Here is a 23,356-nt window from a genome sequence, read left to right on the forward strand (position 1 = left end):
TCTTCACTAATGACGTACCAAAACAATTTGATTTCACTTCTCTAACCAAAACAACAAAAAGGAAAGTTAGACAACATAATGGTCCAATAGGAATAGAAGATTAGCGAGACAATACAGACCCAAATGTCCTTTTATTCATATTTTACGTGTTATTTTCTGCTTATTTTAAGACTTTATTTTTCCTTTTCAAAATGTCCAAATACACTCAATTTTATAATGCAAAGTTTTGTTGTTACACGAGTCCATATATCATGATTATACAAAGCTGGTTTGGTGAGGGGGGGATTATGCTTCTTTTCTATTAAACTATTTAGTGGAGTTTCTAGAAAATGTATACGTGAAGTATGCTTTTCCGTTAAATATATAATCTGCGAAGTTTGTTTGGCTAATTTATATATTCAATGATTTATATGTGGTCACATATAATACCCACAAATTCAAGACTTCTAATTCTAGTATAGTCTCATATTAATTTAGTATGACTCGAATCATTAATATAATAGAGTTAAACAAGTAAGTCCATGTTCATACTCGAGGTCTTAGGCTATTGTTATTTATACAAACAAATACATATATTGTGCTTGTGACTTTTTAAGGCACTATCCACGTATATCACAATTTCAATCTATAAATGATGACATAAATAACATATTTAAACAATAAAAATAAAAATACAACATATAGAGAAGACAAAACAACATAATACAATACAACCATTTTTAACTGTGTTTTTCTTAAACAAATAACTCGGTTACTGTATGCTGCCAACAAATATTTGGGCACATTTTTATCAACATAATTGGAAGAAGTTGATGACAAAAGAACAAGACATAAATGTAAAGAAACTCTGTTTGCGTGTTGACCGAGTAGAAAAAGGAGTGGTCGAACATCTAATATAGATCTCGTCAACTAAAGTGCAAGTGAAAAAATAACACTATGACTTCAGACAATTCAAATTTAATATCTTAGAGACCAAGTCATATGATGTAACACATCTACTTTTAATAAATTGCGTGCGTAAAGTATTAGTGTTCAAATAACTATTTTGTTCATTTCTGTAAGTTGTGATTTTTAGGTAACTGGTTTAAAGGGTAATTAGACGATTGAATGAACTACTAAAGTAGTGGTCCTAGTGGACGATGTTGTTGTTGTCTTCGGAGTAAATATAGAACGACGACACGCAAGGAATTGTCATGTGTGTTGTGTTTGCTAATTTTATTTTCGGTTTTCAGAAGTTTCAAACTTTTCAAGCTACAAAATGATATCGGAGGTTGAATTTAAATGAGATCATGTAATGTTTCTTTGCTTATGACCCTACAATTAAGAGCGGTCGGAGAATTAGATTATATAACGTGGATCAATGGTATGGACACAAACACTTGAGCGAAGCCAAATAATACTCAGATACTTGTATTACTCGTCTTAATTTTAACACCAGTAGAACGTATCATACATAGGATCATAGGAGTATAATGCAGTTCAAAGATATTTCCATGTGGAGATGAATAGGCCAAGTTGGAGTCTCAAACAAACAAACAAGAACCTATTGAATCAAGTTGGTGATTGTAATTAATTGAAACATCGTTTTGCCAATAAATGCATATAAATATTTTGTTAGTTATATAAACATTTCCCTTTTATTTATTGATTTCTGACGACGAATTTAAGACTTACTTTAGAATTTGTTTGCACCACTGCACACCAATCTTTGGTGAGTAAACTTATGCCTTACAATGCTTCGAACAAGCAATCTCACAGGTTTCTCTTTCACAGCCGACGTATCTTCAAGTTGCCACGGTCAGGTAGCTTTTATTAACAGGCATAGAAACCGAAGAAGCCACAGACAAAGGGAGTTAGAGAGTGAAGTGTGAAAGGACTCAACTTTGAACATTAACACATTGCCCTGTTTCTGTGTTTGTTCACTTTTTCTCTTACACACACTCTCACTCCATTCCTTCTCTCTCTGTCAATAATTCAACACGTGGCCACTCATCTGGGACCCACCATTCACCTCCCGGTTTATATAAACCCTGAACACTTCATCCCTCTCAAACCATCTCTCTCTTCTCTCTTCTCTCTTCTCCACTTCAACAAGAAAAGCAAAAAAAAAACATCAAACTTCACTTGAAAGCACCAATACTGACTAATCATATTTAAAATGACTTCTTTCACGGCGACTACGGCGGTTTCTCGGAGATTGGTCGGTGGTAATCATACTAAACCACCATTATCGTCTTCTCAAAGCTCCGCCTTGAGTTATTCTTGCTCCGTACCCATGACAAATCGTTCCCAACGAAAGCTCAATGTTTCTTCTGCGCTTCACACTCATCCTGCTCTCCATTTCCCCAAGCAATCCTCCACCTCTCCCGCCATTATTGTCAACCCAAAAACCAAAGAATCTGACACCAAACAGATGAACTTGTTCCAGAGAGCGGCGGCGGCGGCGCTGGACGCGGCGGAGGGTTTCCTCGTGAGCCACGAGCGACAGCATCCCCTCCCCAAAACCGCCGATCCTAGCGTTCAAATCGCCGGAAACTTCGCTCCGGTGAACGAACAGCCTCTCCGGCGTAACCTCCCGGTGGTCGGAAAAATACCGGATTCCATCAAAGGAGTGTACGTGCGCAACGGAGCCAACCCGCTTCACGAGCCGGTGACAGGTCACCACTTCTTCGACGGAGACGGGATGGTTCACGCCGTGAAATTCGAAGACGGTTCAGCTAGCTACGCTTGCCGGTTTACTCAGACCAACCGGTTTATCCAGGAACGTCAACTGGGTCGACCGGTTTTCCCCAAGGCCATCGGCGAGCTTCACGGCCACACCGGTATTGCTCGACTCATGCTATTCTACGCCAGAGCCGCAGCCGGTTTAGTCGACCCGGCTCACGGAACCGGAGTAGCTAACGCCGGTTTAGTCTATTTCAATAACCGGTTATTAGCCATGTCGGAAGACGATTTGCCATACCAAGTCCGGATCACTCCAGGTGGAGACTTGAAAACCGTTGGCCGTTACGATTTCGACGGGCAGTTAGAATCCACAATGATCGCCCACCCGAAAGTCGACCCGGAATCCGGCGAGCTATTCGCTCTAAGCTACGACGTCGTTTCAAAGCCTTACTTAAAATACTTCCGCTTCTCACCGGACGGAGAAAAATCGCCGGACGTCGAGATCCAGCTCGATCAGCCGACGATGATGCACGACTTCGCGATAACAGAGAACTTCGTCGTTATACCGGACCAGCAAGTCGTCTTCAAGCTCCAGGAGATGATCCGCGGCGGCTCTCCGGTGATCTACGACAAGGAGAAGGTCGCGAGATTCGGAATTTTAGACAAATACGCGGCGGACTCGTCGGGAATCAGGTGGATCGAAGCTCCGGACTGCTTCTGCTTCCACCTCTGGAACGCGTGGGAGGAGCCGGAAACAGAGGAGGTCGTCGTGATCGGGTCGTGCATGACTCCGCCGGACTCAATTTTCAACGAGTCCGACGAGAATCTCAAGAGCGTCCTCTGCGAGATTCGGCTCAACCTCAGAACCGGAGAGTCCACTCGCCGTCCGATCATCTCCGACGGAGATCAACAAGTCAACCTCGAAGCAGGGATGGTGAACCGGAACATGCTCGGCCGTAAGACAAAGTTCGCTTACCTCGCTTTAGCCGAGCCGTGGCCTAAAGTCTCCGGTTTTGCGAAAGTCGATCTCGCCACCGGAGAAGTCAAGAAGCATCTCTACGGCGATGACCGTTACGGTGGAGAGCCTCTGTTTCTCCCCGGAGAGGGAGCAGAAGACGATGGGCACATCCTCTGTTTTGTTCACGACGAGATGACGTGGACGTCAGAGTTACAGATAGTTAACGCCGTTAGCTTGGAGGTTGAAGCGACGGTTAAACTTCCGTCAAGGGTTCCGTACGGGTTTCACGGCACATTTATTGGAGCCAGTGACTTGGCGAATCAGGTGTAAATATACACAAGAATATACACATAGTACGTGAGATGGTTAAGAAGCTTCTAGAAGATTAAGAGAGAGGGATTTACCAGTGGGATGCTTTGCATATACGTCCCCGGAATCTTCTCCTCTTGTGTGTTTTTTTTTGGTTTTGCTCTGTTTTTTTTTTTACTTTTGGGGTGCGGTTTCTAGTTCCCTTTTTTATGGGGGTCAATCTAGAAATCTGAAAGATTTTGAGTGACCAGTTTGTAGCTTTTGGGCTGTAGGGTTAGCCTAGCCGTTCGAGCTCAGCTGGTTTCTGTTATTCTTTCACTTGTTGTTGTTCATAGTGAGAAGTGTATATTTATTAAACACAAAACTTTGTTTATATGTGTACTGTTTCTAGCAAAGATTAAGCAGCATTGTAGTCGATTTTAAATACCATTTTGCCTATGTTTTATTTGCATCCTTTTTACTCAGGGAAACGTTTCTGGTTTGTGTCATCATCAAGTGATTTTGTCATTGGTAAAAATATATTTTCAATGATTATATTTCTGAAAAATGAACGAATGAGAGAGAGACAAGACTCAAGTAACTTTTGTACGTCAAAACAAAATTTAATGACCAAATCACACGCCGTATAGGTTCAGGTAGTCAATTTTTGGTATTTGCATGGAAGAGAATCTCCAATTCAGTCAATTTTTTCGAAATAGAAACCAACGAGTGAAGTTAACCCACGTCAAAAAGAGTCAGTATGTAACTTGAATATGACTTGTTTTTTTTGGGGGCGAACGATTATGACTTCTTGTTATTTACCTAAGTGAAGATTAATTAAAGTGCATTTAGTAACCGGTCGTTGTCATAAACCTATATTAAAGAACGTAATGTTATGTTGGTAAGCAGAACCGTAAACATTGGATGTGTTAATGTGAGTGCCTGAGTGGTGGGTGGTAACACGGTGGAGAGACCAATCAAAACTAGTGGAATTGTGACGAAATTAACGGCATTTTTATATTTTAGGTAATAACGCATGTGTTACTTTTTCTTAGATATATTTAAAATGTAATATTGGTGATCTATGATTGTTTAGAAAAAAATAAATTCATAACCAAAGAAAGCAGAGTCAACTGTCGAAACAGTGTTTCGGTGTGTTGAGATTAAGACATTGCCAAAGTAATTGGTAGGCAATGATTTAACAACTTTTGTTTGGGAAGATTAACCTTAAGTAGGTTGCTTGCACATATTTATTTATTTTTATGTGTTTTACGTACACGTTAATCATTATATTTAATTTTTTTGGATATTGGCGAAAATATTAAACGGTTATGCTTATCGAAGCACAACATTCAAATATAACAGCCCTTAGATTGTTATTCTAGGTTTGTATTATCCTTTTTTTTTGTTTAATAGCTATAGGTTTATATCGTAAAATAATGGTTGAAACTTGAAAGTGTTAAAATTTAGAAATTTCGTGGTTAAATACCAAATAATTAGCTTGTTGTATGTATTTGGGTATATGTGTTTAACATACAGTATAGGATAAGGGAAATCGCAAAGTGAAAATGGTGTGTGAAAGAATCACAAACTGAACATTCTATTAGTTAATGCTATAGGGATCAAAAGCACATAAGTTTGCTTTCACTTTCACATTTACACGAAAATATCTCAAACACCAAAAAGTATCAAGGCATAGATCATACATGATATTGGAAAATGTTAAAAATAATTATTAATATGTGGCCAACTTTGAGATATCTTCACATGGTGTTTTTTTAATGTGTTTGCTTGTTCACGTTCTCTTCCAAAATTATAGAAACCCACTAATAATGTTCTTGTTGGAATCAAATTATAGTATACATTTACACACACACATATATATATGTGTGTATATAATCAGTGTAGCTTTGTAATTTTAAAGTATATATATATATATATATATATGTATATAATTAGTGTAGCTTTGTAATTTTTTTAAACTATTGTGCATAAAAATAAAATAAGCTTAATACGATTTTTTCCAAACAAATTTAGGTCAAAAAGTTCGCTGGATGCAAAAACGTATTCAGGAGAACTTCACTGGATACGACGAAATGTTACGGTGGGTTCCAGTGGATACTTAAACCGTTCACTTCTGCCGTCCACGTATCAATACTTTTTAATGTTTATAATAACCAAAAAACTATATGCAATGGGATATATTGAAGCCAACGAGCAGATGTTCACTATTTACCCAAAGTAGAAGGTGACTTTTCTCCCAACCAATTCCAGCCTAACCACTTTCCTTTAGTGGAAGGTTGGCACCTACGTTTAATATATTGGCAGTAATACTTACTCCTACCTTATTTGGACCGCGAAATCCGGCATTGTGATTCGCAGAAACTATATGTTAACATGTGCTATTTTTTGTTGTCTTATACATAATTTTTTATAACAAAAAAAAACAAACAAATAAATAATTCTGTGAATTTTATCAACAAAAGGCTCTTGGCGAATACAGAAAGTGTCATGCATGTGGTGGTATTGTCAGGTTCCACATATAACATATGTGTGCATTAAAGTTATTCCCATAAGGGTATAGTTTGGGGACATATAGGTCGATAATCAGCAGACTCTGTATCCACCCTAGCATGGCGAAGGCGGACCTTTCCATAATGATGGTCCAATGAAAATGGTATTGCAACTCTTGTTTATTCGAAGGTAAAAAAAAATTAGCTAGACAATTAAATGTAGAAATATTTCATGGAAACAAATTATGATTGAAATCCAAAATGGAAAGAGTACGGTATACCCAAACTTGTATGGTTGATAATTTGAAATGAAAAGAGTCGCAAATCTGCTATACCAATAATACCATTTTATCATTTAATTTGTACCAATTATATATTTATAGTAGCATGGTTTTTCATTATTGATAACGTAGCTATTAGCTAGCTAAATAAGGCTCGAGGTTTATATATACACAACATACTTAGCAAATGGTGGCAAGATAAAATATAAAACTGGATATCGCTTTGTGATTTGTTTTCTGCGTAGTTGTTCATTCTTGTGAATTGTCGATTGAGTAGTTTGCGGCGCTTTATTTGGCTCTTCGTCGTACAGGGAGACCACAACAAGTAGCTAGTGTTGGAATAATTGTTGTTCTGGACGTTGTAGTCTTTTTTTTGTTGGCAACGACATTGTAGACTATCTTGCTCTTTAACTAATGGAATGACGAATATTAACTATAGATGTAAATAAGACTAATAAGTGATAAGAAATTATTTTAAGTAACTTTTTTTTTTTGCAGAAAACAGAACGAAACACAAAACATATCTAAAAACCCATGCAGTTTTCCTGGAAAGCGAGAAGGATATGAATTGATGGAAGTTAAGTTAACAAACATAGTATTGTTTATTGTAAAACTTAAATTAAAACCCATGCAGTTTTCCTGAAAAGCGAGAAGGATATGAATTGATGGAAGTTAATTAACAAACATAGTATTGTTTATTGTAAAACTTAATTTTTACAAATTATTTTCGGTCAAATTTGTTTTTAAAAATAATTGTCAAATCATCAATAAAGCATCAAATGATTCGCTCAACGAAATGTCCAAGGATATTCTTATCAACAGTATGTGTTGTGTTATATGCATATGTCGGCATAAATAATAATACTCTTGTCTTTATATGAGAGCAAACCACGTGGCAAATGGCAGCAAATGGTAGTTATGACCAACCATCGAACCAAAACTACCAAATGATCTCAAGTATGTTTTTCTTTTAAAAAGAATAGCTCAAGTATGTTGATTTGTCCAAAGATACAAAAGTAATAATTGCTAAAGAGTGGCAAGAAGTATTGAGGGGACCTCTGTGCTTTCTATTTGAAAGATTTAATAATCAAATAATATACATTATACAGCGTAAGTTACAAAAAAAAATAAAAAATATATATATATATATACAGCGTTTTTTTAGCAATCTGTTTTTTTTTTCTTGAAAAATGGCTTATCAATCTGGCTTTTTTGGGTGTAAATTTTAAATCAATCTGTTGTTTATTGAGAATGGGCTTTATCAGTCTGTTGTTTATTGAGCTTTTACATGTGTTGCTATATCGGGAAGTCAAAACAGTTCCATGCTTCATGAAAGGAATACATAATATACATTTTTTTTATTATCCAGTGGTTCTGGACCAATGCCCTAATCTCCAGGCCCGAGATCCAGCCGAGGCTGATACCATTTTGGCGTAAAGCATTCCTCCTACGGTAAATCGAACCCAAGAACACAACATCACCACTGCGCTAAGCTGCCATGTCTGTGGTTAATATATAATATACATTCACATCATTGAAGGATTTTATATATGCACAATAATCACATATATGTCCTTTGTACGTATAACTTTGTAAATTGTCGAACTATGCATGGTTTATATAATAAACACATACATGTCTATTAACTTGGTCGTTTTATAAGTTGGACTCCCTCTCGAATGGAAAAAACTGCAACGAGTATGTGGCCATGCAAAACCGAATTAATTATCTAAATGTTTACTACTGCTGCAGTTCTCGTCGATCAAACTAAGAACTAAGGGCATGTGCATCGGAGGCTTTTAGCAGTTTTTTAGGAGGACCACAAAAACATAAAAATCGGTAACCAAAAGCGCCGGTTAAGGATCAATATTTGAGTGATCTTTGTACTGTTTTGCGGGCCCCGCGACACGTGGCGGTCCGCGATTAGTTCTGATTTTTTTTTTTCTTTCTATAAATCAGATAAGACAGAAAAAAAATTTAGAAACTCATTTTGGGTTTCACCTAATAATCATGGTCTAATAGATTAGAAATTAACCTTAAAATAGAATAAATGGAAAGAGATAATTGCTTGATATTGTCTAGGGCACGTGTTCACACACTGTACGTTGGGCATAAGATCGTTGTTGTGGATAAAAGAAAAATGCCTACCGCAACAAACAGAAAATAAAATTTCAAATTATTGTTTCCTTTTCAAATGAAAAGTTTGGGAAGAGTGACGAACGAGATGATGAATACCACTATAATCGTGCCTCATATATTCTATAAAAGATAAATGCCAATAATGCACGCCACATTACTTATACTTACAAAACTTTATCATACATGTATCCACACACTATCCTAATTCCTAACTAACTAGAAACTACCATGTATTAGTTTCATGGGTCCAAAAATATAGATTCAGATTTTACTTGGATCTACGCTATATATAAACTAATCGATTCATTTGAATATTTGATGCTACATTTATTTATAGATTTTTTATAGTGTAAAGCTCCCCATAAAGAAACCAACAGCATTAAAACATCTGGGGGATTTTGTGTAGTGTGGAGGTCGACCTTTCAGCGTTAAGATAGGCCAATCATGTTTTTCCTTGATCGTATTATTTAATAATATTAGTATACTATAGTACAAACTTCTTTTTATCTCGACGGAATATAGTACAATTTCTTTTGAATGTTTTAAGCATTACTATCTTATATTATTATCACACTCTTAGCATCCGTCATATTGAATATTGTTCACGTGAATTTCACATACGCTGATTAAGATGTTACCCGTTATCCTCTTTATTGATTGTTGCTATATATATATAAATCCACCCTTCTTTTTACTATACTTTATCGATTTTTTTTTGTTTCCTTGTACATAATTCATAAGTGCAAAAGATATGATTTTATCGAACTCATAATAAATAATAAATAAAACAAAAATTATTCTTTGGTTTGATTTGTTGAAACTTATTAGATCGATTTGGTTATGAGAATTCGGCCAAGAAAAACCTGAACTTTGCACGAATTGCTAAAAAAAACATGAACTTTTGGGCTGACCAAAAAAACACCAAACTTTCATTGAAATTAGAATTAATTAACAATGTTTTCGCTGACTTGCCAATTTAGCACGCCGTCAACAAATTTAACAGAAATATTTAACGTCGTTTATTGTTGGCGTTAAGTAAAACGACGTCGTTTGCAAATGAGATGAAACGACGTCGTTTTACATGATTTGAAATTAAAAATATGTAAACCCCTAGAATCGAACCCAGGTTGGTTGGTCAAATGACAAGGTATTTTACCACTGGGCTACTGGCACTTTCAATGTACTTACTAACATGTTTATTTTTATTTGATACATGTTAAATATAAAAAATTCTCTAAAAACTTAATAAGATCTTTAAAATTCCAAAAAAATTAAAAAATAAAGAAGATTTTTATAAAATTAATTTAGAAATTAAAATTAAAAATAAAACTTTCTTTTTCCTTTTAAAAAATAAAAACTCTTCCAAAATTTTCTAAAAACTTAAAAAGATCTTTAAAATTCCAAAAAAATTAAAAAAATAAAGAAGATTTTTATAAAATTAATTTAGAAATTAAAATTAAAAATAAAATTTTCTTTTTCTTTTTAAAAAATAAAAACTCTTCCAAAATTTTCTAAAAACTTAAAAAGATCTTTAAAATTCCAAAAAATTGAAAAAATAAAGAAATTTTTTATAAAATTAATTTTGAAATTAAAATAGAAAATAAAATTTTATTTTTTCTTTTCAAAAAATAAAAAATCTTCCAAACTTTTCAATTTTTTTTAATACATTTGCTAAAAGTTGAAATTAATTGTACACACATAAAAAGTTGATAATTGTAACTTTGATTTTTTGCATTTTATTATAATTTTTTAAAAAATTGGATTTTTTTTTAAAATGAAAAATTTGGAAATTTTTTGATTTTTTAATTTCAATTTTAATTTCAAAATTAAAGATAAAGTTTTTATTTTTTAATTTCAATAAAATTTTAAAGATCTTTTTAAGTTTTTAGAAAATTTTGGAAGAGTTTTTATTTTTTAAAAAGAAAAATAAAATTTTATTTTTAATTTTAATTTCTAAATTAATTTTATAAAAATCTTCTTTATTTTTTAATTTTTTTGGAATTTTAAAGATTTTATTAAGTTTTTAGAGAATTTTTTACATTTAATATGTATCAAATAAAAGTAAACATGTTAGTAAGTACATTGAAAGTGTGAGTAGCCCAGTGGTAAAAGACCTTGCCATTTGACCAACCAACCTGGGTTCAAATCCAGGGGTTTACTTATTTTTAATTTCAAATCCTGTATTAATAAACTAAAAAAGTCAACAAAAGTAAATGATTTTTTTGGCCAGGCTCGAGTACAGGTTTTCTTTGGCAATTCGTGAAAAGTTTGTGTTTTTTTTGGCCGAATTCTCATTTGGTTATATACATAGCAAAATCTAGTTTTGTAGACGCGCGTAATTTCCTTCGGATACAATCATACAAAGACCAAAAAGCGATTTTGATATATGATTTGCACAAACCATATAGCAGACAATTTGGTAAAATTTGCTCCACTTAATTATTTTTTAATAATTAGGCTTTTTCTCAAGCGACAAGAATATCTGACATTGTACAGAAGTCATAACTATTAATTAGGGTTTTAGCTTAAAATCTTCACCCAGTAGACCAGTACCAAAAAAACATATACATATATATATATATATGAATATATATGAATGTGATTAAACGTTGAACAAAAAAAGGTGATTAAACTTGAATATGCAGAAGATATGCTATGTTTCAAAACTTTATCCAGGACCTTTTAGATATATGTTTACAGTTATATATTATTTAATTAGTTTTCATCTTTTACAATATACAATAAAAATCTGTCTGCATGCAAGCTGCAATGAACGGCTTAAGATGATATGAAAACTTCGCACATGATTGAAAGCCACCAAATGGATAACGGGACCAATTTTGTTTCTTTGTTTCTCCATATTTTTTGGATTTAACGAACTGAAATCATTCAATCATCATCGTCATATTCCCATAAGAGATAAAAAAAAGTCACAATCAGCCACGCGCAAAAACCTCTGGACGTATTAGAGGTTTCGAGGGTCGAGAAAGACACAACCACGTGACCGTCAACGTAACCACAGACCCAGTCTCATAGGGCATTAACTGATTAAAAAGCAGAACATAACATTCTCTCCACATCTCTTTAATGACATGAAAACAATGCTTCTTATATGCCGCCAAAATCAATCGGCCGCCATATTGGAACTACAAAGAGTTCTGATCAAGGGATCAGTGACGCAAATTATTATCTGTTAATCAAACAACAATGCTACCAAAATCAATATACTGCCTAGTGACCTTTGACCAAATAACGTAAAACAGAGAACATGCTGACCAATCCTCTCTTCTGAATATGCTAAACCAACTAGATACTACAAACTTTCAAAACAAGATTTGGAAATTTATAATTATCTCATTACATGGTCTTTTCACGTAGATATTGAGAAGTTAATGACAAACAGATCAAATGTTCAGAAAGACCATAAGCTCAAAGCCAGTTAGGAACTCCGGCATAGAGAAGCATCATTGTCCGGAAAGAAGACGTTACATATCCAGCAATAAAAGCAATAAGAATAGAATCTGCATTGTAAATCACTAAGAAGATTTTAGCAAAAAAAAAAAAAAATCACGAAGAACGCGTTTGGCGTTTCTATGTTCCTCTCTATAAAACGCGCAGTCCGTGCTATACTAATAAACACCTTGTCGTGCTATAAGGCCCATTTCTGTCCAGGTTCGGCCCATTGTACGATAACAACTAATATTGCAATAAGTTGTAGAAGGCTTTAGTGATTTAAGGCCCATTTATGGCCCATGAGAGCCTTAGAAAAGTAAATGCTTATTTTCTTATTCGTTGACAGTTATTACGAACTCACCGGGCAAGACGAGAGAGAAAACAAAACGAGGAGCGAGCGACGGTGATCCGCTATCAAAGCCGAGGGGAAGATTTTCGAGGATGATCGGACGGCGTGCGGGAACGAATCGAGCTGGCATGAGGAGGGACGACTCCATCCTGACTCGGTTTGTCGACTCAGTGTTTTCTCTATTCCGATTAGCTGAGTTTGAGATCCTGTTTGTGCTATTCTTCGTTATAGCCTACGTCATCTTCAAAGATCTGGTAAAATTCACCTAACGATCGTCAGCAAATTGCTTTTATTCATCTCGCGTTATTTTCTTAATTTGATTGGAGTTGTTTTTGTTAATTTTTTGCAGACGGCGAGGCCGGAGTACAATCGGATTCTTGTTGAGAAGCCTCGTGGATATGACGTATGGCCGTTCTAGCTGAAAAAAATAAATAAAGAATTTGTATTGAATGGTTAGTACAACTCGTACATTGTTTGTGTACAACGCATTTGATTAGCCTTCTTCTCTTGTAGTAAATGTTGTCACTTTGTTTATTTTCTCTATGGTTTTGAATGGTGACCAAGGAACGAAAAGGAACAGTGGAAACTTATGTAATTCTCTTTTTCATTTCTGCAATTTTATTCCTATACGTTCTTTTCCTATTCGTTCTTCGTGTTTCCGAAAAGGTCACCAATCGAAACTTATGTAATTCTCCTTTTCTAAGAGCATCATTAATCTGGTTCTTAATTTGGGTTATTAATTCATGATTTGACATTTTTGTTTTTGTTTTTTTTTCTTATATCTCTTATTTAAAAGATGGTTCTTAGTTAAAAGTGTTTCTTAGCTTGTAGCTGAAGCTAAGAACCCCATCGTAAGAATCGAGGTTAATCATTGTCTAATGTATCCTTAAGTTCGTTTGGATTTTGAGTGATATAGCCATCGCGCTTGGCTTATTGGCGTGTCAATGTTCATACTGATCTTTATGAATCACAAGAAAAGAAACTGATATAATCAATTCGTAGAGTTTAGCGTATTTGTGAGCTCAATCTACGCATAGGAGGTGAAGATATATAATCTCATGGTTTGGTGGTTTTATAATGTGTGTTTTAGTTTTATATGATCTAATAGATACTTGTCGATGTTGTTTACGCAAGAAGAATAGAAGGTAAGTAGAAGAAGCCAAATAATATTACAAGAATCACTAGGCATAGTTTGCGATTCGACATAGGGAGAAACAAGTCTTTAGATAGGGTAGCAAAGTAGACCCAATGAGAAAGTGTAGCCATCACATTACATGTTCGCTTGTTGTTTTGGTCTCTCTATAACCTGGCCGAAGGGTGTGGAGGGCGTGGAGTGTCCCATTCGGTGGTGATGTGGTTACGGGTGATTTCCTTGAGAGACCTGCAGCCACTTAGTGCCATTGTCAGCTCGAACTCATCACGTAGCATCTGAAGCACTTTTCTGACTCCAGCTTCTCCTTCAGCAGCAAGTGAGAACACCACTGGTCTTCCAATCTGTGATTTGAGAAGGCATACAAATATAGTGTTATTACTATCAAAGGTGTCAAGCAGCTTTCTGGTAAATTAAAGATACGATGCTTACAAATATCCCGGAAGCTCCAAGAGCAAGTGCCTTGAAAACATCAGTGCCACGGCGAACACCACCGTCTAAGAAGACAGGGATACGTCCTTGTGTCGCCTTGACAACCTGAACACAGGACAACAAAGCTGAAGTTGTTGCTGTACATGAGCACACCAATTTGATCTTTATAGTGGAGAATGATGTACCTCTTCAAGGGCTGAGATTGTTGCTGGGACATAGTCAAGCTGGCGAGCTCCATGGTTTGACACAATGATCCCTGCTGCTCCAGCTTGAACCGCTATCCTTGCTGTACGGAGGATAACAATAGTTGACTTAGACTAAACTTAAGTGAAGAAGACACATTTGTTTGTCAGATGGTAAACTCACCATCCTCCCCGGTGATAACACCCTTGACAAGAATCGGCATTTTGGTGATTGTCTGGAGCCACTGGACATCCTGTTTGTGTAGATGAAAGTTAGACTTGTCCTAAATCAAGTTTAACTACCCGGTTTGATGTTTTATCTCTTAAACTATTTTACTCTCGTACCTTCCAGCTTAAGGTTCGGTCAATTTGACCAGCAACATATGAAGCCAAGCCAGAGTCATTGGCCTGCAGGTGGGAAGAGAACAAGCTCAAGAAACTTAAACATAACAAGACTGCTTTAAGACTTGTTTTGAGAAACATATTCAGATAGTATCTGATGGATACTTACCTCGTCCATCTTTCCAAGGTCAAGACCTTCAAAGTTCTTCAGTGTCAGGTTTGGAGGCAAAGTGAATCTGTATAAGAAGACCACACAACACTTTATGCTTTCTAGCTCTGTATCTGCATCTTAAAATCCAATCAACTATGATCACATTTTTAACTGACTTGGCATTTACCTGTTCTTGATATCAGACTCTCTGCGACCTAGCCTTGGGGTGTCTACAGTGAGAGCAATGGCTTTGAACCCTGCCCTCTCGGCTCTTCTCACCAGCTGCTCAACAACATTTCTGTTCTTGTATACCTACTCAGAACAATCATAACGTGTCAAAAAATCAGGCGTGGCCAGGTCTTAAGACAAGTAACTGAGATTACTTACATAGAGCTGGAAAAAACGAATCCCTGGCCCTGTGGAAGCAACTTCCTCGACACTGGAAGTAGCCCATGAAGATAGTGTCTGAAAGCATCATGTAATAATTCAAAACATAGACATGAGTATTGTGTATTTGGATTAAGAAGCTCCGAACACCAATAAGTTTATGTATCTTGCTTTAGATTAAAATGTTTAGTAATGACATAATAACATACCATGATGGTTCCAGCAGCAGAGGCAGCTCTAGCCGTAGCATATTCGCCTGTATTAGTTTCCATCATACTCGTTAGAGCAAATCCTTAGTCTCTAGTGATGCTAAAACTAATTTCCACTCTCTACGTTATTTTTCTTCTACAGAATGTTTTACCTTCAGGGTGAGCCATCTTCTGCATGGCAGTAGGAGCAACCATGATGGGCATGGAGATCTTGAAACCCAAGATGGTTGTTGTCATATCAATCTTGCTCACATCAATCAGAATCCGAGGTCGAAAGCTGTTTAAACATCCCAAAGGTATCAAATCACATATCTTGTTAAACCATTTAACCAAACAAAAAAGTATATTGTCTTAAAGAACAGAAAAAAACTAACAGGATCCTAGCGAAAGCGTTTCTGTTCTCTTGAAGAGTCCATTGGTCCTCTGCACCAGAGGCATAGTAGTCGTATACCATCTTAGGCAACTTCTCCTTTGCAATCGCTTCATACTCGGTTACGTTTGTGATCTCCATTTTCAGATGTTAATCTGTCAAAAGAGCAAAAACAAAGGGCTTGAGTTAGTTTATCTGTTGTAATATTCAGACAAAGTCTTATCCAAACAAGTCCATGAACGCTGTTTGGTATTAAAAACAGAAACACTCACTCACTTCTGACGAGAACTAAGCTCTCCGGAGAGAATGAAGGTTGTGTATAGCAAAGAAACCTTATATAATTTTATATATGTCAACGTTTATATGTTGATTATGTTGTGATGGGTTAACTTAGCTTGTGGATTCTGTAAACAGATGAAAAAAACTGTTGGCAATAGAAACTGATATGGATGAGATTCTAAAGGTTAAGAATGAATAAGGAGATACGGACAAAGATCAGATGGAATCTGTGTGTATCTGATTCATTAAGCAACTTTGTGTGCTCCTTAGATTTTCTTTCCTATTATCGCTCCTAATAATTTGTAAGCCATTTGTTTTTTATTCCTCCTTTTTTGTAAGGACGTAATTATCCAAGAGTTGATGAAAGTAAAAAAGCATCCAGAGGAGGAAGAACTTGATTCATGAGCCAAATGATATAAAACAATAGGCCTAGTTATAATATTCAAGCCCAAAAACTTGTCACACCTCTCTGACCCGACCCTCTGCACTATTGATTGAACATACCTATGTATGTTACCACATTACGTATATCTATGTTCTTGCATTGTATTGTTTTGTGCTCTTTTGCTTTGTGAACCGATCTCTAGTTGTCTCTGTTGTATAAGAAAGAAGAATGGGACTGAAGGTAGAAGTAGCCAAATAGCATAATAGTGAATCTCTAGTCTGTTTTGAGATTTCGATACGGAGAGAAACAAGTTTTTCTTTGATATAAACAGCAGAGTATGAAGCCAAAGTTGACCAAGCAGAAGAATATCAAGAGGTTTAGCCATATTACATAGCTCTCTCTTGTTATTGTTCTCTGGTTTGGTGGTCTCTATAACTTAGGCAAATGGCGTGGAGTGTCCCACTCGGTGACAATGTGGTTCCGAGTGATCTCACTGAGAGACCTGCATCCACTTAGTGCCATGGTTAGCTCGAACTCATCACGTAACATCTGAAGCACTTTTCTAACTCCAGCTTCTCCTTCAGCAGCAAGTGAGAATACCACTGGTCTTCCAATCTGAGCACACATATAATGTGTTACTACTGTCAATGGTTTCAAGTGATTTTCCTGTAAATGCAAAAATATATATGATGCTTACAAATATTCCGGAAGCTCCTAGTGCAAGTGCCTTGAAGACATCAGTGCCACGTCGAACACCTCCATCTAAGAAGACAGGAACTCGTCCTTGTGTCGCTTTAACAGCCTGCACACATGATGGACATTGATGAAATGTTTTAATACATGAGCACTTCTTGAAACAACACAAATTGATGTTTGTAGTTGATGATAGTGATGTACCTCTTCAAGGGCTGAGATTGTTGCTGGGACATAAGGGCTGTTCGTTTGGTTGCCACAGGTACCGGCGGCAGCGTCAACATTCTGCGTCAACTCTTGTTCGTTTCGTTGACGCAGGAAGACGCCGCGTCCGAACGGTTGACGCCGATAAAAACTGCGTTCGCGGCATAAAACCTACGGCCAATAACGTAATTTACTATTTTACCCTTAACCTAATTAATTATTTACAAAAATTTGCTTCATGTGGCAGCGTCGGCGTCGACCTCAACTTCCTGCGTCTTCTAAACGAACAATAATCTTTTGCAGCGTCAGCGTTAGCGTTTGCAAAACGAACAACAACTGTTTTCATTGGCGCTGCTGCCGCCGCCGATGCAGACACTGCCGCTGACCGGTAACCAAACGAACAGGGTTTGATACAATGATCCCTGCTGCTCCAGCCTGAATCGCTATCCTTGCTGCACGAAGATAATAATAGTTGACCTAGTTAGGTGTCTTTACAAAACTTAAGTGAAAAAGAGATTTGTTTGTCAGATAGTAGCTTACCGTCTTCTCCTGTGAGAACACCCTTAACAAGAATCGGCATGTTGGTGATTGTCTGGAGCCACTGAACATCCTGTTTATGTAGATGAAAGTTAGTGAAATCTGAATCAAGTTTCTGTTTCCAACGAATCTGTTTTGCTATGCCATCTTACCTTCCAGCTCAAGGTACGGTCAATTTGACCACCAGCATAAGAAGCTAAGCCAGAGTCATTGGCCTAGTGGAAACAAAACAAGTTTAGGAACATAATCAGGAAATAAAACCCTTATTCTTCAAGCTTGTTATATGAGTGGTTCATCGCCACTATATAGAGTATAGTACTGGATAGTATTTGATGATGATTAACTCGTCTATCTTTCCATGGTCAAGACCTTCGAAGTTTTTCAATGCAAGGTTTGGAGGCAAAGTGAATCTGCATTAGAAGACCACATGTCGTTACTCACCTACATGTTTGCTTGCGTGTTCAAATCTAATCAACTGTGATCACATTTTAACTGACTTGGCTTTTACCTGTTCTTAATATCAGACTCTCTGCGACCTAACCTTGGGGCGTCTCCAGTGAGCACAATGGCTTTGAACCCTGCCCTCTCAGCTCTTCTCACCAGCTGCTCAACCACTTTCCTGTTCTTGTATACCTACTCGGAACGATCATAATGTGTCAACCAACAAGCGTGACCACCTTTGTAATAACAAGTGACATTAATTGCTTACTTGTAACTGGAAAAACCGGATCTGGAAAAACCGGATCCCTGGCCCTGTGGAAGCAACTTCTTCAACGCTCGAAGTAGTCCATGAAGATAGTGTCTGAAACCATCATGGAAGAAAAGAACACAAACCAGAGGCACGGTTATGCATAGATGGTGGATTAATAAACTTCAAAGACCATAAACGTTAATAGTCTGCTTTGTAACATACCATGATGGTACCAGCAGCAGATGAAGCTCTAGCCGTAGCTAATTCCCCTGCATTAGTTTTTATTAAAACAAGCCTCAGGCTTTGCCTCTAGCTATATACACTAAAGCTCTCTCTCTCTCTCTCTCTCTCTCTCTCTCTCTCTCTCTCTCTCTCTCTCTCTCTCTCTCTCTCTCTCTCTCTCTCTCTCTCTCTCTCTCTCTCTCTCTCTCTCTACAAATGTTTCATAAATAGGTAGGGTTAGGCATTTTACCCAATACCTGAACCCGTATCCGAACACGACACAAAAAACCCAAACCAAAATCCGAATCGAAGTAGCAAAATACCCGAACAGGTATTGAGTTAGGAGAGATTGAATATACAAACCCGAACGGGTAATATCTAAACCCGTATATGGATTTCCGAAGATAAGCGAACATATCTATATACTTAACACTGTAATATTCCTAGTTTACTTCTCTCATTTTATTCAAAATATTTATATTGATACTAGGTGATTTTCCCGTGCTCATACACGGGAATAAATATTTATAAAGTAAATATACTATAATAATTGATTGTTATGTATTTTTAATTTTAAATTAATTTATAATTTCAATGCATAATTTATATTAACAATATTATATTACTTTAATTAGAATATGATTATATATATATTATATCTAGTCAATTTTATTTTTTATAGTCGATTTAGTTATCATTTGGATATATTAGATTGCATCTATTTCTCTGAATTCAATTATAATATTTTTTATTTTAAATATATTAAAATTATGATTATTTTTCTTATTTGCATTTACATTGGTTATTGTCTTAGATATGTAAATATATCTGAGGAAAATTATGTATTACATAAGATATATTGTGCTTAAAATGAAATATAAAATAAACTAAAGTGTCTGATTCCAAATTACGTAAATTAATATAACGATAATATTCTACAGTCTCATGCATATATATAACTTTTACAAAAAAAACTAAAGTATTACAGTAGGTTAATATTTTATTTTCATTTATTAACATGTTTTGGGTCATCCTATAATATTCATTTATAAAATAAATTATTATTATAAAATTATATATTTTTATTGTATTTGAATCTATGATTTTAGATATATGTTGGATTAGTCGAGTCACTCATGTTGTGAGTAAGTTACATATATTCTTTCAAATTCAAACTGAAGTATAATTAGTTTTTATAATAATTAAGTAAAATAAAATTAATTTTATTTATCGTTTAAATGTGCATGTCGTTTAATAATATTTATAAAATTATATGTTGATTTTTTTTTTAAAAGAACAAAATATCAGAAAATAAAGCGATGATTAATATTAAGTTACATACATAAGTAACTAATACATTTTTGGAAACTCATGAACACATATCAATATTTACAATAATTAAAATATTTTATAAATTCTAAATAATTTTATGCTTTAAATTTATTAAATGGTAAACTGAAATTTATTTTAAATAATACTTAAAATAAGAATTTAGATTTGCTTTGGTATTTTAGTTATAGTCATATTAAGTTCCACAACCATAAAAACATAAAATCTAAAAGAAAATTTAATATTATAAAAACAAATAATTTTAATAAGGATAAATTATATTATATCTACCTCGTTAAAGTATATAGTGTTATGTTGTTTTAAAATATTTTGTAATTATTTGATCAAAAGATATTTATTGTTAATTTTTTTGTTTTTTTTTAAATCTCTTAAAAAAATAAGCAGTTAAAAAAATTGTGTGATTGCATTTTAAAAACCATATTATATAAGTAAAAGATAATTTATAGATTTTTTTTACTGTAATTGAAAGATTTTATAGTCAACTAAATATATAAAAATAAATAAAACATTTCAATAATACTAATTAGATACTATTTTAGTCAATTAAACATATATCAGTTTATGCTACTTAATTATTTTATGTAATCACCTATGAAAATATATAGGTATATAATAATTATTTATATTACTTTGAATATATACATTTTTTGTATTGTTTAAAATTATGTTTTAAAAGAAATAATATTTCTTTTTCTAATATCAAAGATTATGTGTGTGAATGCTGTTTTATGAAATCACATTATATAAAAAATATATATTCAAATATTTTATTACTTCAAAAAGTATATTTTATGTTATTTAAAATATTTTTTAAATAGAATATTTCTATTTTGTGAACTTTCATTTTAATGAAATCATATTATATATAGATATATTTTCGTTTTAATTTTTTTTTAAACTTTATAATTGTTTCCTTTTTATTATATATGTTATTTTAAAAATTTTAAAAAGAAAACTAAATAAAAATTCAGTAATAGTATTTAAATGTAATATTGTTAATTCATTAAGGGTATTAGTGTAATCAACCACCGTGAGAGATGTGAGCGCGACGCATAAAAACCTGACTTCTGAGATAATGTTATAGAGATTGTACATGACTCAAGATCAGATAATATACATATAATGCTGGAAAAATGATTTGCAACTCATTTAAATACATTTCTAACTTCTTGTTTCATGTATTAACAAAAATTGCATCCAAAATCTCAAAACAAAACGAGATTAGTATTAGTATTTTTCTATTTTCAAAATTTTATCTACAAACATGTTAATCGTCCAACCTATTAAAAATAAAAAAAATAAATTAAGTTAATTGTAAAATTGTAAGTACAAAAAACTTGAGCAATGAATAATTTAATTTTTTTTTTTCAAAATCCAATTATTCAAACCCGAATCGAAATAACCGAACTTGAATTAAAATATCCAAATTTGATCCGATATGCTAAAAACCCCGACGGATTCTAGACCCCAGTATCAAATACCCGAAATACCATATCCGAACCCGAACTAAACGCAGAGGCCTAGAAATAGGGCAGACCTTCTGGGTGAGCCATCTTTTGCATGGCAGTAGGAGCAACCATGATAGGCATCGAGATCTTGAACCCCAAGATAGTCGTAGTCATATCAATCTTGGTCACATCAATCAGAATCCGAGGCCGAAAGCTGTTTAATCATACCAAAGGTATATTGCACATAATATCAAATCACATCTCTTGAAAGCCCAATAAGAAAAGTAATAATATCTTAAAGAAAATAAAAAACTGACAGGATCCTAGCAAAAGCGTTTCTGTTCTCTTGAAGAGTCCATTGGTCCTCTGCACCAGAAGCATAGTAGTCGTATACCATCTTAGGCAACTTCTCCTTTGCAATCGCTTCATACTCGTTAACGTTTGTAATCTCCATTTTCAGATGTTAATCAGTCAAAAGAATTTTGAAAAAGAATAATTTGAAACTTTTTTTTTTGTAAACTTTTAGCTAAAAAAAAGAAGAGTTTTGAAAAGGCTTGAGTTAGTTTATAGCTGCCATGCTAATGTTTATGGAATTATTTTTTTCCTTGAACGATAATATGGAAGAGAAGCGAAGAAACGGAACACACAAGTTGCTTGTGGATTAGATACAACCCATCTGTTCGCGTATCTCCTCTTCCATTCTTCACCTCCAGCTTCTGATCCATTTTATTCACACTGTTACCCAACTAGTAGTACATGCCAAATATTTAACATAAAATATATAACGTTTTGGCATATAGAAATATTCTACAATAGCATTAATTTTTTCTTATCACAAATAGAACACACAAGCATTTTTATTGAGACCAGAATTCATAGGAAAAAAATCGATTTATGGATGAAATCAGATATGCATTATTTACAGATAAAATTATTTAGATATTAGGAAAAATTAATATACTTTTTGTGTTGAAACATGATCAACTAAGATAGAAATAAAACATTGGATCAAACTCTTCTTTGGTGTCAAGATAATAGTTATGAAGAGTCATCGACTCTCCGAAAAGGTTATAAGAATGGGACATATTCTAGGACATACAATACATTACAGACGTATGATAATTACACTTCAACCAGATTATTCTATTACATATCTTAGAAAGAAAAGACCTTAAATCAAAATAATTAATTAATTAATAGCATGGCGATACATATATACAAAACTTTTATTCCGAGTTTAAAATCACAAAAATGTTTTATCGAAGAGGTAAAAAATATATCCCTAATGTTAACAAATCTTGAGGGTTTAAATTTGAGGGATGCAAAGATTTAAGATTAAAAACTAGATTTTGACATGCGCTTAAAAATCGCGGGTTTGTTTTATTTATTTATTGATCAAAAACCCAAAAACTCACTATTAACCGACGATCTGATACCATTGATTCGATAAAAACATAAAATATATGATAGTATTTTTAATTTTTTATTAAATTACTTATATATTTTTAATATAACATATTGTGATTCTTTAGAATATTATGAAATTTTATTATGTTATCCAAATGAAAATGATAATATAAAAAATCTTATTGATATGACAATATTAGTTTATTTTCGTTATTAATAATCTATTATAAGTTTGTTTTTTATTTTATATTTAAAAATTAATTTTAAGATAA

At 34.2% G+C, this 23,356-nt stretch overlaps 3 protein-coding genes and 1 long non-coding RNA gene across 9 annotated transcripts; 2 read left to right on the top strand and 2 right to left on the bottom strand.

Moving 5' to 3' along the window:
• Positions 1–874: 874 nt before the first annotated feature.
• On the top strand, positions 875–4,360 carry LOC103870025 (9-cis-epoxycarotenoid dioxygenase NCED3, chloroplastic). Its single transcript, XM_009148117.3, has one exon. The coding sequence runs from the start codon at positions 2,159–2,161 to the stop codon at positions 3,950–3,952; it is 1,794 nt and encodes a 597-aa protein (XP_009146365.1). The 5' UTR covers positions 875–2,158; the 3' UTR covers positions 3,953–4,360.
• Positions 4,361–8,653: 4,293 nt separating this feature from the next.
• On the bottom strand, positions 8,654–12,402 carry LOC117134428. The gene is made up of 2 exons (XR_004458595.1): positions 11,241–12,402; positions 8,654–9,231 (listed from the first exon to the last, which is right to left on the bottom strand). It is a non-coding gene; the product is annotated as an uncharacterized LOC117134428 (long non-coding RNA).
• Positions 12,403–12,625: 223 nt separating this feature from the next.
• Positions 12,626–13,389, top strand: LOC103870026. The gene is made up of 2 exons (XM_009148118.3): positions 12,626–12,899; positions 12,995–13,389. Exons 1-2 carry the CDS (start codon positions 12,738–12,740, stop codon positions 13,061–13,063), a joined length of 231 nt encoding a protein of 76 aa, XP_009146366.1. The 5' UTR covers positions 12,626–12,737; the 3' UTR covers positions 13,064–13,389.
• A 381-nt stretch (positions 13,390–13,770) lies between these two features.
• Positions 13,771–22,251, bottom strand: LOC103870027 ((S)-2-hydroxy-acid oxidase GLO1-like). Of its 6 annotated transcripts, none has more exons than XM_009148120.3 (12): positions 16,145–16,405; positions 15,873–16,023; positions 15,651–15,775; positions 15,499–15,545; positions 15,290–15,367; positions 15,090–15,214; positions 14,921–14,987; positions 14,755–14,817; positions 14,594–14,663; positions 14,413–14,513; positions 14,228–14,332; positions 13,771–14,139 (listed from the first exon to the last, which is right to left on the bottom strand). In XM_009148120.3, exons 2-12 carry the CDS (start codon positions 16,007–16,009, stop codon positions 13,945–13,947), a joined length of 1,113 nt encoding a protein of 370 aa, XP_009146368.2. In that variant the 5' UTR covers positions 16,010–16,023; positions 16,145–16,405; the 3' UTR covers positions 13,771–13,944. The 6 variants fall into 6 exon arrangements, with proteins under 6 accessions (XP_009146368.2, XP_009146367.2, XP_033148694.1 ...); XM_009148119.3 differs by having other exon boundaries at positions 16,141–16,395; XM_033292803.1 differs by lacking the exons at positions 14,755–14,817; positions 14,921–14,987; positions 15,090–15,214; ... (3 more) ...; positions 15,873–16,023; positions 16,145–16,405 and adding exons at positions 18,119–18,181; positions 18,286–18,376; positions 18,475–18,599; ... (2 more) ...; positions 21,767–21,891; positions 21,995–22,251.
• Between the last annotated feature and the right edge of the window lie 1,105 nt (positions 22,252–23,356).

The sequence above is a fragment of the Brassica rapa genome, chromosome A05, assembly GCF_000309985.2.
Source record: "Brassica rapa cultivar Chiifu-401-42 chromosome A05, CAAS_Brap_v3.01, whole genome shotgun sequence".
Lineage (NCBI taxonomy): Eukaryota > Viridiplantae > Streptophyta > Magnoliopsida > Brassicales > Brassicaceae > Brassica > Brassica rapa.

Excerpts from the sequence above, each read along its gene's own strand:
- LOC103870026 (XM_009148118.3), top strand. The coding sequence starts at position 12,738 with ATGATCGGACGGCGTGCGGGAACGAATCGAGCTGGCATGAGGAGGGAC. Across the intron at positions 12,900-12,994 it reads ACGTCATCTTCAAAGATCTG|ACGGCGAGGCCGGAGTACAA; the intron begins GTAAAATTCACC and ends AATTTTTTGCAG.
- LOC103870025 (XM_009148117.3), top strand. The coding sequence starts at position 2,159 with ATGACTTCTTTCACGGCGACTACGGCGGTTTCTCGGAGATTGGTCGGT.
- LOC103870027 (XM_033292803.1), bottom strand. The coding sequence starts at position 22,131 with ATGGAGATTACAAACGTTAACGAGTATGAAGCGATTGCAAAGGAGAAG. Across the intron at positions 14,664-18,118 it reads ACCGTACCTTGAGCTGGAAG|GATGTCCAGTGGCTCCAGAC; the intron begins GTAAGATGGCAT and ends CTACACAAACAG. Across the intron at positions 14,140-14,227 it reads TTGGAGCTTCCGGGATATTT|ATTGGAAGACCAGTGGTGTT; the intron begins GTAAGCATCGTA and ends CTCAAATCACAG.